Source organism: Oncorhynchus gorbuscha, linkage group LG02 (assembly GCF_021184085.1).
Source record: "Oncorhynchus gorbuscha isolate QuinsamMale2020 ecotype Even-year linkage group LG02, OgorEven_v1.0, whole genome shotgun sequence".
Lineage (NCBI taxonomy): Eukaryota > Metazoa > Chordata > Actinopteri > Salmoniformes > Salmonidae > Oncorhynchus > Oncorhynchus gorbuscha.
The window spans coordinates 29,686,009-29,703,932 of NC_060174.1; the positions used below are offsets into that span (position 1 = coordinate 29,686,009).

General features: G+C 44.7%; 1 protein-coding gene across 6 annotated transcripts in view; it reads right to left on the reverse strand.

The window, feature by feature from the left end:
* The window catches only part of ripor1 (RHO family interacting cell polarization regulator 1), a 115,162-nt gene that overhangs the window by 25,718 nt on the left and 71,520 nt on the right, over nt 1–17,924 (reverse strand). For 3 of the 6 annotated variants that reach the window (XM_046307059.1, XM_046307068.1, XM_046307051.1), the window contains exon 2: nt 1,261–1,384. In XM_046307059.1, coding sequence (XP_046163015.1) covers nt 1,261–1,358 — 98 coding nt within the window. In that variant the 5' untranslated portion in view covers nt 1,359–1,384. Of the gene's footprint in view, nt 1–1,260; nt 1,385–9,128; nt 9,284–17,024; nt 17,211–17,924 lie in introns of those variants that run through there. The other 3 variants (XM_046307043.1, XM_046307035.1, XM_046307077.1) reach the window with 3 other exon arrangements.

The window sequence follows — 17,924 nt, forward strand, 5'->3', positions numbered from 1 at the left end:
ACTATGCCACTTTGTTTACTTTGTCTACACACTCATCTCATATGTATATACTGTACTCGATACCATCTACTGTATGCTGCTCTGTACCATCACTCATTCATATATCCTTATGTACATGTTCCTTATCCCCTTACACTGTGTATAAGACAGTAGTTTTGGAATTGTTAGTTAGATTACTTGTTGGTTATCACTGCATTGTCGGAACTAGAAGCACAAGCATTTCGCTACACTCGCATTAACATCTGCTAACCATGTGTATGTGACAAATAAAATTTGATTTGATTTGACTATTCTGACTCCATTCTCCTCTCTGTTCTTCCTTTACTATTCTGACTCCATTCTCCTCTCTGTTCTTCCTTTACTATTCTGACTCCATTCTCCTCTCTGTTCTTCCTTTACTATTCTGACTCCATTCTCCTCTCTGTTCTTCCTTTACTATTCTGACTCCATTCTCCTCTCTGTTCTTCCTTTAATATTCTGACTCCATTCTCCTCTCTGTTCTTCCTTTACTATTCTGACTCCATTCTCCTCTCTCTGTTCTTCCTTTACTATTCTGACTCCATTCTCCTCTCTCTGTTCTTCCTTTACTATTCTGACTCCATTCTCCTCTCTCTGTTCTTCCTTTACTATTCTGACTCCATTCTCCTCTCTGTTCTTCCTTTACTATTCTGACTCCATTCTGTCCTGTTTTCTGGCAGATGGACCTTCATTAATAAATAACTTTCATTTTCCTCCATTCTACCAGAAAATAAGGAATACTTTGATGATCACTTTGTTGATAGACCAAAGCTCCCCCACACACACATGTGTATGTAGAACATATGCTGCTATTAAAAACTCAGCTTTGAAGGCAGGAAAATTACAATGAACAATAAATATTTTTCCCTCATGAAAGGAGAGGCCTCCAGTGCCGCTGCCTCAGGAAGTGTGGGCTTTACAGGACGTCCTGTCAGGTGGGGCTCGAAAGTAGACACACAGTCTATGGTGTGTGTGTGTGTGTGTGTGTGTGTGTGTGTGTGTGTGTGTGTGTGTGTGTGTGTGTGTGTGTGTGTGTGTGTGTGTGTGTGTGTGTGTGTGTGTGTGTGTGTGTGTGTGTGTGTGTGTCAAATAGATGAGTGTGTATCACAAATCTTCCAATGTCGAGAACAGTAGCCTAGAGCTGCATTGTTGAATGTGTAGAAAGTCAACACAGAAGTGTACTCACCATTAAGGTCTATAACAGTAATGTACACGTGACCTTATCAGAGGGAGTGTCCTCACCTGTAGGGCTTATCGTAGGAGTTGACCCCGGCAAAGGACTGGCTCCTAGTGATGGATCTGGAGATGACTCGGCGCGATGGGCGCACGGAAAGGGACATGGTGGAGACAGCTCTGGAGGGACTCCCTGCAGAGGCAAAGGAAGGCTTTAGAGGTTGCACAACGACACACAAAAGGGGGACAGTTTGCCTACTCTGTCCGGGAACTGCAGGAAAACACCACAACAAAATGAGCACAGCAGAATTTATATAATTGAACCATGTTTCTACTGGCATTGTTCTTTCACAAGAACTCTTATGCAATGTTTTTTTCTCAAATACAAGTTCCTGAAATCTTGTTAGGTCCATGCACTCTTGGTTCGGTACACCTTGAGCCTTGTGAATCAAACATGTTACCTAATAAGCTGCAGGGGCTGCACCCTCCTGGGCCACAATACCAGTTCTTCACATCAAAGCATTTTATTATCAATCTACCCCTAAGAGCTCTTGAAAAGATTATGTAAGAAAAATCTAATCTAATGCCTTGCAGAGATGTTGCTCTGTGCATATCTCTATTGCATGAACAGTGATGTCCAAAAGCAACTCTAGCATAAGACACAGAAGTACATTATTTTCGGATTAAAAAAGTACCAGCAAGTTTTGGTTTGTAGCAAATCTGCAGATTCAAATGATCTTACAATTCAACATTCATTTGATTATCTAACGTTCAACATGCCATAATTTGCCTTAATGCATCTGCCATAATACATTAAGCAACTACAATGTTAAATGTCAAAGGCAGTGTAAGTGTTTCTGTATTGTCGGCCTGCCTTCCCACTGCCCTACCTCTCCCCTGTCCCCTTTGCTCTGTGCACCTTCATATTCCCTCCCTCTTCCTGTGGTGAAGCAGTGAGGGTACTGTGTGTCACTGCTTCCACACTGGAAACAAAGGCCAGTGAAGATCCAGGGATAACAGTGACACAGTGCAGACTGCAAACACATTACTGCTGCCTGCCCACTATCTCTGTTCTCTACCACACGCGCTCTTCCTCTAGAGCTGCCTGCCCACCATCTCTCTGTTCTCCACCACCCACACTCTTCCTCTAGAGCTGCCTGCCCACTCTCTCTGTTCTCTACCACACACACTCTTCCTCTAGAGCTGCCTGCCCACTCTCTCTGTTCTCTACCACACACACTCTTCCTCTAGAGCTGCCTGCCCACCATCTCTCTGTTCTCTACCACCTATGCTCTTCCTCTAGAGCTGCCTGCCCACCATCTCTGTTCTCTACCACCTATGCTCTTCCTCTAGAGCTGCCTGCCCACCATCTCTGTTCTCTACCACACACACTCTTCCTCTAGAGCAGCCTGCCCACTCTCTCTGTTCTCTACCACACACACTCTTCCTCTAGAGCTGCCTGCCCACCATCTCTGTTCTCTACCACCTATGCTCTTCCTCTAGAGCTGCCTGCCCACCATCTCTGTTCTCTACCACACACACTCTTCCTCTAGAGCAGCCTGCCCACTATCTCTGTTCTCTACCACCTATGCTCTTCCTCTAGAGCAGCCTGCCCACTATCTCTGTTCTCTACCACACACCCTCTTCCTCTAGAGCAGCCTGCCCACCATCTCTCTGTTCTCCACCACCCACACTCTTCCTCTAGAGCTGCCTGCCCACTCTCTCTGTTCTCTACCACACACACTCTTCCTCTAGAGCTGCCTGCCCACTCTCTCTGTTCTCTACCACACACGCTCTTCCTCTATAGTTGCCTGCCCACTCTCTGTTCTCTACCACACACACTCTTCCTCTAGAGCTGCCTGCCCACCATCTCTGTTCTCTACCACCTATGCTCTTCCTCTAGAGCTGCCTGCCCACCATCTCTGTTCTCTACCACACACACTCTTCCTCTAGAGCAGCCTGCCCACTCTCTCTGTTCTCTACCACACACACTCTTCCTCTAGAGCAGCCTGCCCACCACACACACTCTTCCTCTAGAGCTGCCTCTCTGTTCTCTACCACCTATGCTCTTCCTCTAGAGCAGCCTGCCCACTATCTCTGTTCTCTACCACACACACTCTTCCTCTAGAGCTGCCTGCCCACCATCTCTGTTCTCTACCACACACACTCTTCCTCTAGAGCAGCCTGCCCACTATCTCTGTTCTCTACCACCTATGCTCTTCCTCTAGAGCAGCCTGCCCACTATCTCTGTTCTCTACCACACACACTCTTCCTCTAGAGCTGCCTGCCCACCATCTCTGTTCTCTACCACACACACTCTTCCTCTAGAGCAGCCTGCCCACTATCTCTGTTCTCTACCACACACACTCTTCCTCTAGAGCAGCCTGCCCACTATCTCTGTTCTCTACCACACACACTCTTCCTCTAGAGCAGCCTGCCCACCATCTCTGTTCTCTACCACACACACTCTTCCTCTAGAGCTGCCTGCCCACCATCTCTGTTCTCTACCACACGCACTCTTCCTCTAGAGCAGCCTGCCCACTATCTCTGTTCTCTACCACACACACTCTTCCTCTAGAGCTGCCTGCCCTCCATCTCTGTTCTCTACCACACACACTCTTCCTCTAGAGCAGCCTGCCCACTATCTCTGTTCTCTACCACACACACTCTTCCTCTAGAGCAGCCTGCCCACTATCTCTGTTCTCTACCACCTATGCTCTTCCTCTAGAGCAGCCTGCCCACTATCTCTGTTCTCTACCACCTATGCTCTTCCTCTAGAGCAGCCTGCCCACTATCTCTGTTCTCTACCACACACACTCTTCCTCTAGAGCTGCCTGCCCACCATCTCTGTTCTCTACCACACACACTCTTCCTCTAGAGCAGCCTGCCCACTATCTCTGTTCTCTACCACACACACTCTTCCTCTAGAGCAGCCTGCCCACTATCTCTGTTCTCTACCACACACACTCTTCCTCTAGAGCAGCCTGCCCACCATCTCTGTTCTCTACCACACACACTCTTCCTCTAGAGCTGCCTGCCCACCATCTCTGTTCTCTACCACACACACTCTTCCTCTAGAGCAGCCTGCCCACTATCTCTGTTCTCTACCACACACACTCTTCCTCTAGAGCAGCCTGCCCACTATCTCTGTTCTCTGCCCACCATCTCTGTTCTCTACACACACTCTTCCTCTAGAGCAGCCTGCCCACCATCTCTGTTCTCTACCACACACACTCTTCCTCTAGAGCTGCCTGCCCACCATCTCTGTTCTCTACCACACGCACTCTTCCTCTAGAGCAGCCTGCCCACTATCTCTGTTCTCTACCACACACACTCTTCCTCTAGAGCAGCCTGCCCACCATCTCTGTTCTCTACCACACACACTCTTCCTCTAGAGCTGCCTGCCCACCATCTCTGTTCTCTACCACACGCACTCTTCCTCTAGAGCAGCCTGCCCACTATCTCTGTTCTCTACCACACACACTCTTCCTCTAGAGCAGCCTGCCCACTATCTCTGTTCTCTACCACACACACTCTTCCTCTAGAGCAGCCTGCCCACTATCTCTGTTCTCTACCACCTATGCTCTTCCTCTAGAGCAGCCTGCCCACTATCTCTGTTCTCTACCACCTATGCTCTTCCTCTAGAGCAGCCTGCCCACTATTCTCTGTTCTCTACCACACACACTCTTCCTCTAGAGCAGCCTGCCCACTATCTCTGTTCTCTACCACACACACTCTTCCTCTAGAGCTGCCTGCCCACCATCTCTGTTCTCTACCACACGCACTCTTCCTCTAGAGCTGCCTGCCCACCATCTCTGTTCTCTACCACCTATGCTCTTCCTCTAGAGCTGCCTGCCCACCATCTCTGTTCTCTACCACACACACTCTTCCTCTCTGTTCTCTTCTCTACACACACTCTTCCTCTAGAGCTGCCTGCCCACCATCTCTGTTCTCTACCACCTATGCTCTTCCTCTAGAGCTGCCTGCCCACCATCTCTGTTCTCTACCACACACACTCTTCCTCTAGAGCTGCCTGCCCACCATCTCTGTTCTCTACCACCTATACTCTTCCTCTAGAGCTGCCTGCCCACCATCTCTGTTCTCTACCACACACACTCTTCCTCTAGAGCAGCCTGCCCACTATCTCTGTTCTCTACCACACACACTCTTCCTCTAGAGCAGCCTGCCCACCATCTCTGTTCTCTACCACACACACTCTTCCTCTAGAGCAGCCTGCCCACTATCTCTGTTCTCTACCACACACACTCTTCCTCTAGAGCAGCCTGCCCACTATCTCTGTTCTCTACCACCTATGCTCTTCCTCTAGAGCAGCCTGCCCACTATCTCTGTTCTCTACCACCTATGCTCTTCCTCTAGAGCTGCCTGCCCACCATCTCTGTTCTCTACCACACACACTCTTCCTCTAGAGCTGCCTGCCCACCATCTCTGTTCTCTACCACCTATGCTCTTCCTCTAGAGCTGCCTGCCCACCATCTCTGTTCTCTACCACACACACTCTTCCTCTAGAGCAGCCTGCCCACTATCTCTGTTCTCTACCACACACACTCTTCCTCTAGAGCTGCCTGCCCACCATCTCTGTTCTCTACCACACACACTCTTCCTCTAGAGCAGCCTGCCCACCATCTCTGTTCTCTACCACACACACTCTTCCTCTAGAGCTGCCTTGACACAGTACAAAGTATTGACCACGTGATCTGCACTTGTATCGAGGATAGTAATGCAGGGGATGACAGAGAGAAAAATAAACATAAGTGAGAAGGGTGGGCTTTCCTAGATAAACTTCCAGTGTGTGAGTGTCTCTGAGTTCATTGTATTCAGCAGTGGCGTTCCAGGCCCTGACACTAGGGACTTTGTCGCAGCATTAGTGACATCTCCATCACACAGGGCCCAAAACAAGGTCCTCTTTGATAGAAGAAGAAAAAAGGGAGCGATTGAGACTAGATTAAACACACACCAAATCACCAGGGACTCAGCCAGGACAAGAGCCCAACACAGAGAGCCAGGCCCTGTGAGGTTAGGCAGCCTCAGGTGAGCCAACTATTGGCAGGCCTCAGGCACAGATATTATAGCTTCAAGACACAGGATCAGCCCGGCTGTTACCCACACATTAAATGGAATTCTAAAGTGTAGTTTTAGTCTGTGGCAGCTACAGTTCTACTGAGCAGTGTGGTTTTGGTCAGACCCTTTAGTTTTATCAGTGTTGTCGTGTTTGGTCAGCAGCACTGACATCAGTTCCTTAGATACAGAGATGCATCCCAGCCCTAAGGAAGGAAACCAAGGTTCATTTTGGACTTGCAGGAATAATGTAGTCAGGATTCAGCAGTCACAGCTGGTCATTTCCATCTATGAGCACCAACATGTGAAGTTAATATGAGCATGTCAAATTGGGTGTCAAATGAAAGCTAAGAGTCTATATTTTTGAGAAATAAAAGGCACATATACAGTACATTTTCAACCATTCTAAAAATGTGGAATAAGGAAAGACTTGATTTCTACCAAAGAACTCTTAAGGTATTTGAAATACATCAAAACAAAATAATGTGGAAGCAAAGACCCCTGTCAACTAATAGCAACACATTTATTTTGGGAGACATCTCTCTTCCTTCTGTAAGTTTAAGATATTTCCTCATTTCTCTCCCTAATGACGAGTGACAATAATGAAAGTTCACAGAAGTAAAGGCAGACCTAGCAATTAGTGTTCTTACTGATACCAATTTTGTTTATTAATTATTAAGTGATTCAAACTCAAAATTGCTTTACATAATCAATAACATAATTTCTGCAATTGAATTGGCTACAATGGGAAATCATAGTAGTCAAAGCACAGTTGGTTTCACAAGTTTGGACAGAACAGTACAGTAGAGCAAAGTAGAGTATAGTTCAGTAGAGTACATTAGAGTTGGGTACACTATAATGTACTGCATTGTACTGTACTAAACTCTACTGTAATCTACTCTACTGTGCTGTGCTGTACTTTGATGTTCAAACTTGTGAAAGAGACTTGGTCCGGACTAGGGCATTGTGGTGACCGTATTACCCCCACACCGGCTGTCACGAGTCATGAAGGAAGTCAAATTCCACATGACCGTTTAGTCACGGTAATTTAGTCACGGCTTCTCCAACCTCTGATGCTGGTCATTAATAGCCTACCAAACTTGCTAACTGCCTGGTACTCAGCACTCTATTGTCCCTCTATCACTCTAACATCAACACAAATGTATTCTAAAATCTAATCAAACACTTTATGAGAGCCCATGAGTTCATGTTGCACAACATTTCTATAGACTATGCAAATGCCCAAGAAAAAAAAGTGATGTCCGCTAATAAAAAGAGGATCCCATCAGCTTTCTACAGGCCTATGATATTTATTTCTCTACTTTCCTAATATTAAGCACATAGCTTATATTTACAACAGGAGTATAGCCTACCTGGCTGGCATGGAAATAAACCACAGGGAAAAGCGTCCTCCAGTCTCTATTTAAGTGCATAGATGACATGTCTTTTCCCCGCTGCCCGTTTCGATACAGGTACATGACAGAGGTCCATTCCAAATCAAAATGTCATACACATTATTTACTATATGTAAAAACAAGATTAAATCAAGAATAGTCTGATGGGTGACAATATTAGCCTATCACCTGTGAATGATATATTATGACTTATATTATGATGCCCAGCATAAGAAACGATGCCTTTATTTTGCGACTTGTTCGAATCCTAGTCACACACCTCATGTAGCCTATATGTTTTAATGAGGTTTGTATCACACCTCATGTAGCCTAGCCCATAGGCCTATATGTTTTAATGAGGTTTGTATCACACCTCATGTAGCCTAGCCCATAGGCCTATATGTTTTAATGAGGTTTGTATCACACCTCATGTAGCCTAGCCCATAGGCCTATATGTTTTAATGAGGTTTGTATCACACCTCATGTAGCCTAGCCCATAGGCCTATATGTTTTAATGAGGTTTGTATCACACCTCATGTAGCCTAGCCCATAGGCCTATATGTTTTAATGAGGTTTGTATCACACCTCATGTAGCCTAGCCCATAGGCCTATATGTTTTAATGAGGCCTAGCCCATAGGCCTATATGGTTTAATGAGGTTTGTATCACACCTCATGTAGCCTAGCCCATAGGCCTATATGTTTTAATGAGGTTTGTATCACACCTCGTGTAGCCTAGCCCATAGGCCTATATGTTTTAATGAGGTTTGTATCACACCTCGTGTAGCCTAGCCCATAGGCCTATATGTTTTAATGAGGTTTGTATCACACCTCATGTAGCCTAGCCCATAGGCCTATATGTTTTAATAGTCTAGCCCATAGGCCTATATGTTTTAATGAGGTTTGTATCACACCTCGTGTAGCCTAGCCCATAGGCCTATATGTTTTAATGAGGTTTGTATCACACCTCATGTAGCCTAGCCCATAGGCCTATATGTTTTAATGAGGTTTGTATCACACCTCGTGTAGCCTAGCCCATAGGCCTATATGTTTTAATGAGGTTTGTATCACACCTCGTGTAGCCTAGCCCATAGGCCTATATGTTTTAATGAGGTTTGTATCACACCTCATGTAGTCTAGCTCATAGGCCTATATGTTTTAATGAGGTTTGTATCACACCTAAACATAACTTAATATAATTAAGCACATGAATCTGCTTTACAAGGGGTGTAGAGCCTAACTGGCATATATAAGCAATTATTTGCTTGACAATCACTGGCTGATGAAATTAAGACCGCTAGTTCGGACTAACCAAATTGATGAAGCACTACTTGAGTTTCTGTGCCATGTACAGTACATTTTATAGTAATAACTATGATTTCATATACACAAATCATATACTGTGTCAAAACTTAAGTATAAGTGGTATTACACAACACTATTCGCAAAAGTATTCCACATACACAGACCTTCAAGAGGATCCTTCTCATTATGGGCATCATGCAGTAAACAGGAAACAGGTAAGCGACACATTACCCTTCCTTTACTCTAGTGTTCAGCCTCGGATGGTTACCCTGCTACACCCCCCACCCACACACAGATCAGCGCAGTGAGGAGCCAGTCAGCCAATCTAACAATACCTCCAGTCTGTAATGCCTGGTTCCTACCTGTCCCAGAAGAGATGGGTCAGCCTGGGAATAAATACAGTGAGGTCACACGATGTGGAAATCTATTGAGAGTGGCATAAACATAAAACCATGCGAGCTGTACGCCACATAACTACAGGCTTCCATTGGTTTCCATGATGAGTGTGGTTATGGCTGGACAGGGCCCGAAGCCCATGGACACGATCACGCTCATTGTTCTGCTGCCTGGCTGGTCTCGTTCCAGGACAGTTCTAGAAAACAAAGCACACAGGGGCCAGCCACTCCACTATCCCCCACCACACCCTGACATCACTGCATCTTTCACACACACTCTGATCACGCTCAGCATTGTTCTCAACATCTCAATGTGCATATCACACCTGCAGGGCAAAGGAAAGACTCATGCATGGGTGTTTATAAACAGGGTGTTGGTTTACATGGTGTCTGTCTGTGAATGAGTGTGAGGGAAGAAAGAAAACACACTGGCTGTTTTGTGATCAGCCACAGAGAGGGTATCTGGGGTAACAAAAGCCCTAATGACATTGCCAATGGAGATGAAGTTAGGCTTCGGATACAGGCTGCACCCCTCATCAGCCAGCCCGTCTCCCACTCCGCTCTGACATTCCAAACATGGTGGAGATAAGCAGGGTCTACTGTCTCCTAACCAAGGGGCACACAGGCCCTGATGAACACAGGACCTTTACACTGATCAGAGGGGGAAGCCGCCTGTGTTGCAGAACTGAACAGCAACAACAGTGGGGGTAGGGTGATGGGGTGGAAGGGCATGCCAGTTCCCTAATACAACACTGAGCTGATGGACAGGGAAAGGGCTAGTCGGCTTTAAAAACAACACTGGGGACAGACAGCGGAGCAACAAGCACAAGAGTTTACACAGTTTTGAGTCATCCACTAACTCCACATGCAGTATAAACATAACTTACTGACCTTATCATAACCATTAAACCTCTGGATAATAGGAAATGGACTGGAACTACAGTACCAGTCAAAAGTTAGGATACACCTACTCATTCCAGAGTTTTTCTATATTTTTACCATTTTAAACATTGTAGAATAACAGTGAAGACATCAACGCTGAAATACCACATATTGAATCATGTTGTAACCAAAAAAGTGTGAAAGTCAAATTGCTGCAAAGAAACCACGACTAAAGGACACCAATAAGAAGAAGAGACTTGCTTGGGCCAACAAACATGAGCATTGGACATTAGACCGGTGGAAATATGTCCTTTGGTCTGATGAGCGCAAAATCCAACCACAGTGTCTGTGAGATGTAGAGTATGGATGATCTCTGCATGTGTGGTTCCCATCGTGAAGCATGGAGGAGGTGCTGTTATGGTGTGGGGGTGCTTTGCTGGCGACACAGTCAGTGCTTTATTTAGAATTCAAGGCACATTTAACCAGCATTGCTACCATAACATTCTGCAGCAATATTAATCTAAATTCAATCAGTACATTGATTATAATGCAGGCAATACACTGCTACTCTATCGTCCGAGATGCATACAAGCCGCACCCCCTTCATTCCTTCGGCAAATCCGACCACGACTCCATTTTGCGCCTACCATCCTATAGGCAGAAACTCAAACATGATGTACCCGTGACAAGAACCATTCAACGCTGGTCTGACCAATTGGAATCCACGCTTCAAGATTGTTTTGATCACGCGGACTGGGAAATGTTCTGGGCAGCCTCAGAGAGTAACATCGATTTATACACGGGTTCGGTGAGTGAGTTTATAAGGAAGTGCATTAGAGATGTTGTACCCACTGTGACTATTAAAACCTACTCTAACCAGAAACCTCGGATAAACAACGGCATTGGCGCAAAACTGAAAGCGAGAACCACCGCATTTGACCATGGAAAGATGACGGGGAACATGAATGAAATAAAACAGCGTAGTTATTCCCTCCACAAGGCAATAAAACAAGCAAAATGTCAGTATAGGGACAAAGTGGAGTCGCAATTCAACGGCTCAGACACGAGACGTACGCGGCAGGGTCTACAGGCAATTACGGACTACAAAAGAAAACCAGCCACGTTACTGACGTCTTGCTTCCAGACAAACTAAACAACTTCTTTGCCCGCTTTAGGGATAATACAGTGACACTGATGCGTCCCGCTACCAAGGACTGTAGGCCTCCCCCTGCTCCTTCTTCGTGGCCAACGTGAGTAAGACATTTAAGCGTGTTAACACTCGCAAGGTTGCTGGCCCAGACAGTATCCCTAGCCACATCCTCAGAGCATGTGCAGACCAGCTGGCTGGTGTTCAATGACTCCCTGTCCCACTCTGCTGTGCCCACATGCTTCAAGATGGCCACCATTGTTCTGGTACCCAAGAAGGCAAAGATAACTGAACTAAATGACTATTGTCCATTAGAATTCACTTCTGTTATCAAGTAGTGCTTTGAGAGACTAGTCAACAATCATATCACCTCCCCCTTTACCGGCCACCCTAAACCCATTTCAGTTTGTATACCGCCCAAACAGGTCCACAGACTATGCAATCGCCATACCACTGCACACCGCCCTATCCCATCTGGACAAGAATAATACCTATGTAAGAATGCTGTTCATTGACTACAGCTTAGCATTCAACACCATAGTACCCTCCAAATTCATCATTGAGCTTAAGGTCCTGGATCTCAACCCCGCCCTGTGCAATTGGGTCCTGGACTTTGACAGGCCACCCCCAGGTGGTGAGGGTAGGAAACAACATCTCCACTTCGCTGATCCTCAACACTGGGGCTCCACAAGTAGCCCCTTCCTGTACTCCCTGTTCACCCATGACTGCGTGGCGATGCACGCCTCCAACTCAATCATCAAGTTTTCAGAAGACACAACAGTAGCGGGATTGATTACTAACAACGACGAGACAGCCTAGAGGTACGAGGTGAGGGCACTCGTAGTGTGGGGTCAAGAAAACAACCTCAACGTCAACAAAAGAAAAAGGAGATGATCGTGGACTTCAGGAAACAGCAGAGGGAGCACCCCCTATCCACATCGACGGGACAGCAGTGGAGAAGCTGGAAAGTTTTAAGTTCCTTGCAACAGCGCCTCTTCAACCTCAGGAGGCTGACAAAATGTGGCTTGTCACCTAAAACCCTCAAACTTTTACAGAAGCACAATTGAGAACATCCGGTCAGGCTGTATCACAGCAACTGCACCGCCCTCAACCGCAAGGCTCTCCAGAGGGTGGTGCGGTCTGCACAACGCATCACCAGGGGAAAACTACCTGCCCTCCAGGACACAAACACCAACCGATGTCATAAGAAGGCCAAAAAGATCATCAAGGACAACAACTACCCAAGCCACTGCCTGTACACCCCACAACCAGGGTAGCCTAGTGGTTAGAGTATTGGACTAGTAACCGAAAGGTTGCAAGTTTGAATCCCCGAGCTGACAAGGTACAAATCTGTCGTTCTGCCACTGAACAGGCAGTTAACCCACTGTTCCTAGGCAGTCATTGAAAATAAGAATTTGTTCTTAACTGACTTGCCTAGTAAAATAAAGGTAAAAATGTTTTTAAAAATATATATATATATTAAAAACCATCCAGAGGGCAAGGTCAGTACAGGTGCATCAAAGCTAGGACAGAGAAACTGAAAAATAGCTTCTATCTCAAGGCCATCAGACAGTTAAAAAGCCATCACTAACACAGAGTAGCTACTGCCTACATACAGACTCAAATCATTGGCCACCTTAATAAATGGATCACTATTCACTTTAAATAATGCCACTTTAATCATGTTCACATATCTTACATTTCTTATCTCATATGGATATACCGTATTTTATACAATCTATTGCATCTTGCCTATGTCACTCGGTCATCGCTCATCCACTATTTATATGTACATATTCTTATTCCATCCCTTTAGACTTGTGTATTAGAGAGTTGTTGAATTGTTAGAATACTAGTTAGATATTACTGCACTGTCTGAACTAGAAGTACAAGCATTTCACTACACTCGCATTAACATCTGCTAAAAATGTGTATGTGACAAATAAAATGTCATTTGCGCTAATTGGGTCTATCATTTGCTTTTCAACAGGACAATGACCCAAAACACAGCTCCAGGCTGTGTAAGGGCTATTTGACCAATAAGGAGAGTGATTGAGTGCTGTATCAGATGACCTGGCCTCCACAATCCTCAGACCTCAACCCAATTGAGATGGTATGGGATGAGTTGGCCCACAGAGTGAAAGAAAAGCAGCCAACAACTGCTCAGCATATGTGGGAACTCCTTTAAGACAGCTGGAAAAGCATTCCAGGGGACTACATCATGAAGCTGGCTGAGAGAATTGCAAGAGTGTGCAAAGCTGTCATCAAGGCAAAGGGTGGTGACTTTGAAAAATCTACAATAGAAATATATTTGGATTTGTTTAACACTTTTGGTTACTACATGATTCCAAATGTGTTATTTTGTAGTTTTGATGTCTCCAATATTATTCTACAATGTAGAAAACCGTAATAAAGAAAATGAATGAGTAGGTGTGTTTAACTTTTGACTGGTATTGTATAGAACACAATAAAATGTCTCAGCAGTAGGGCTAAAGCATCAGATTTCTCTAATCACTGACCTTTGGATAAGCTTGAAAAAAGAAAAAACAAGCATAACAAACTAATGAGGAACCTAATGATGTGTATATTGAAATGACTGGGTTTATGAGAGGCTGCTTGTTGCTCTCTCCCTCCCCCGATCCAGGATATTATCTGCAGGTTGGTTCCTGATGGCACCCAGCCAGGCATTATGTGTCTGTTTTATCTGAGAAAGCCCCTAAACACACACAGTTGAAGTCAGAAGTTTATATACACCTTATCCAAATACATTTAAAAACTCAGTTTTTCACAATTCCTGCCATTTAATCAGAGTACAAATTCCCTGTCTTAGGTCACTTAGGAATGTTTAAGAATGTGAAATGTCCGAATAATAGTAGGAGAGGATGATTTATTTCAGCTTTTATTTATTTCATCACATTCCCAGTGGGTCAGAAGTTTACATACACTAACTTAGTATTTGGTAGCATTGCCTTTAAATGGTTTAACTTGTGTCAAATGTTTCAGGTAGCCTTCCACAAGCTTCCCACAATAAGTTGGGTGATTTTTGGCCCATTCCTGCTGACAGAGCTGGTGTAACTGAGTCAGGTTTGTAGGAATCCTAGTTCACGCACGCTTTTTCAGTTCAGCCCACAAATCTTCTATAGGATTGAGATCGGGGCATTGTGATGGCCACTCCAATACCTTGACTTTGTTGTCCTTAAGCCATTTTGCCACAACTTTGGAAGTATGCTTGGGGTCATTGTCCATTTGGAAGACCCATTTGCGACCAAGTTTTAACTTCCTGACAGATGTCTTGAGATGTTGCTTCAAAATATCCATATCATTTTCCATCCTCATGATGCTATCTATTTTGTGAAGTGCACCAGTCCCTCCTGCAGCAAAGCACCACAACATGATGTTGCCACCCCCTTGCATCATGGTTGGGATGGTGTTCTTCGGCTTGCAAGCCTCCCCCTTTTTCCTCCAAACATAACTATGGTCATTATGGCCAAACAGTTATTTTTGTTTCATCAGAGCAGAGGACATTTCTTTGTCCCCATGTCTCGTTGCAAACCGTAGTCTGACTTTTTTATGGTGGTTTTGGAGCAGTGGCTTCTTCCTTGCTGAGCGGCCTTTCAGGTTGTCGATATAGAACTAGTTTTTACTGTGGATATAGATATATAGATATAGATACTTTTGTGCCTATTTCCTCCAGCATCTTCACAAGGTCCTGTTGTTCTGCTGTTGTTGTTCTGGAATTGATTTTCACTTTTCGCACCAAAGTACGTTCATCTCTAGGAGACAGAACGCATCTCCTTCCTGAGCGGTATGACAACTGCGTGGTCCCGTGGTGTTTATACTTGCGTACTATTGTTTGTACAGATGAACGTGGCACCTTCAGACGTTTGGAAATTGCTCCAAAGGATGAACCAGACTTGTGGAGGTCTACAATTATTGTTCTATATAATAATAATATAATATATGCCATTTAGCAGACGCTTTTATCCAAAGCGACTTACAGTCATGTGTGCATACATTCTACGTATGTTCTGAGGTCTTGGCTGATTTCTTTTGATTTTCCCATGATGTCAAGCAAAGAGGTACTGAGTTTGAAGGTAGGCCTTGAAATACATCCACAGGTACACCGCCAACTGACTCAAAGTATGTCAATTAGCCTATCAGAAGCTTCTAAAGCCATGACATCATTTTCTGGAATTTTCCAAGCTGTTTAAAAAGGCACAGTCAACTTAGTATATGTAAACTTCTGACCCACTGGAATTGTGATACAGTGAATTATAAGTGAAGTAATCTTTCTGTAAACAATTGTTGGAAAAATTACTTGTGTCATGCACAAAGTACATGTCCTAACAGACTTGCCAAAACTAGTTTGAAATTCAAAGAAATTTGTGGAGAGGTTGAAAAACGAGTTTTAATGACTCCAACCTAAGTGTATGTAAACTTCCGACTTCAACTGTGCACACGTGTCCCCTTCCTTCCCTTCCATTCTCTCTGCCAGCGCCTAAACAAAGACCCACTACATCCCTTAAAGCCATTCCCTTCTCCAGCCCTCCACATCTGCTTGACTCTTATCTAACACTTCCACTAAATGAAGAGATTTGTAATTATAACCCAACTGTTTACGACTCATCTCAGTACTGACCTAGTCAAGCCCCCTAGTCATTGTTCATTGTCTCAAATTCCATGGGTATATTTACAACACTGGCCATGAGGGACTGGTTTGGAAAACTGAAATAATGTTCTTCAAATCTCCACAGCAACAGGACCTGACTAGAGTGTGACCACACCTAAAGTGAGGGGAAATCACACAACAGACACTTATGGACGTCCCCTAGCCACAGCACTGAACACTGAGGTGTCCGTGTCCACACACCACCCCTGGGAACAGCTGGTCTACCTCAACACCACCAAAGATGGATCTGTGGGGCCGGCGTTTTTTTCCCTCCCCACAGACCAAATTAAACCACATTAATTTGGACATGTTGTGGGAGACCACCTGGATGATAACAAACTGCAGTCATCCCCCTCGTCCACAAACCATAGGCCTATATAGACCAACACCAGGGACATAGACAGACAATGTGGCCAGAGCTATGAGGAGGAGGAACACTATCATTCTCCAACTCCAGGGCTTTCAGTTTCATAATGGACTCCACGAGAAGGAAATGGAGGAACGTTTTCTTCCCCCTGTTCAGGGCAGTGTAAGGCACATCCAACTTCAGCCCTGACAAAAAGGACAATGTGAAGCCAAAGCAAAGGAATTTAGCCTCAAACAGAGAGATAGAGGGAACATATATTGAGGGTGTAAGAAATAACACAGGCTGATAAAACACACTCACAAAATGAAAACTAAACATTCACAATCAATGGGAACACACACTGGTGATGGTTAAATGAGAAGTAACATTTTATAAAATGCTTCACACAGTGTGAAATACTACAAAACCCAATACAAGCAGCGAGTGACTGACGTTTGACTCACCACCATTCCAAAACAAGAGTAACAACACTGTAGACAAAACTAACATCCTGTACATCAAAATTCCATCGTAACCTAGAACAAAATAGAACTATAATATTTGTATAAATTGTCAAGTCCACAAGCCCCACTTTAAATCAGATTAAAGGGGAAAAAGTACCTCCATATCCACTGTACATCTTTTTATCGATATGTGGCTTCCTCTCAGTGTTGACCACCCAGACCTGGAGATGGTTCTCCTTGGGTTTAATGAGAACCACCTTAAAGAGATAGATAGATCCACGGAAGGAGATCCAGCAGCATCTACTAGTCTGAAGTTTAATCTCTGGCCCCTCTCTCAAACTCAGAGGAGAGAGAGCAAGAGTAGAGCAGAGGCGCTGCCGCCAGGAAATGGGAAGGCGGTCAACCTCCCTGCCAGCAGCCCTCTCCTCCTCCTTCTCTTGCTTCCTCTACTCTTCCCTGACTGACATCACACTCTTCCTGCCTCTCCCAGCAAGACCAGCACATTGTTTCCAACTCGTAAATTGCATGTACAGTACCAATCAAAATTTGACACACACCTATTCATTCAAGGGATTTTTTTTACATTGTAGAATAATAGTGAATATATCTAAACTATGAAAACACATATGTGGAAGCATGTAGTAACAAAACAAAATACATTTTATATTTGAGATCCTTCAAAGTAGGAACCCTTTGCCTCGACAGCTTTGCACACTTTTTGCATTCTCTCAACCAGCTTCATGAGGTAGTCACCTTGAATGCATTTCAATTAACAGGTTTGCCTTGTTAAAAGTTCATTTGTGGAATTTCTTTCCTTCTTAAAGCGTTCGAGCCAATCAGTTGCATTGTGACGAGGTAGGGGTGGTATACAGAAGATAGCCCTATCTGGTAAAAGACCAAGTCCATATTATGTCCATCATTACTTTATGACATGAAGGTCAGTCAATATAGAACATTTCAAGAACTGAAAGTGTCTTCAAGTGCAGTCGCAAAAAACCATCAAGTGCTATGATGAAACTGTCTCCCATGAGGACCGCCACAGGAAAAGAAGACCCAG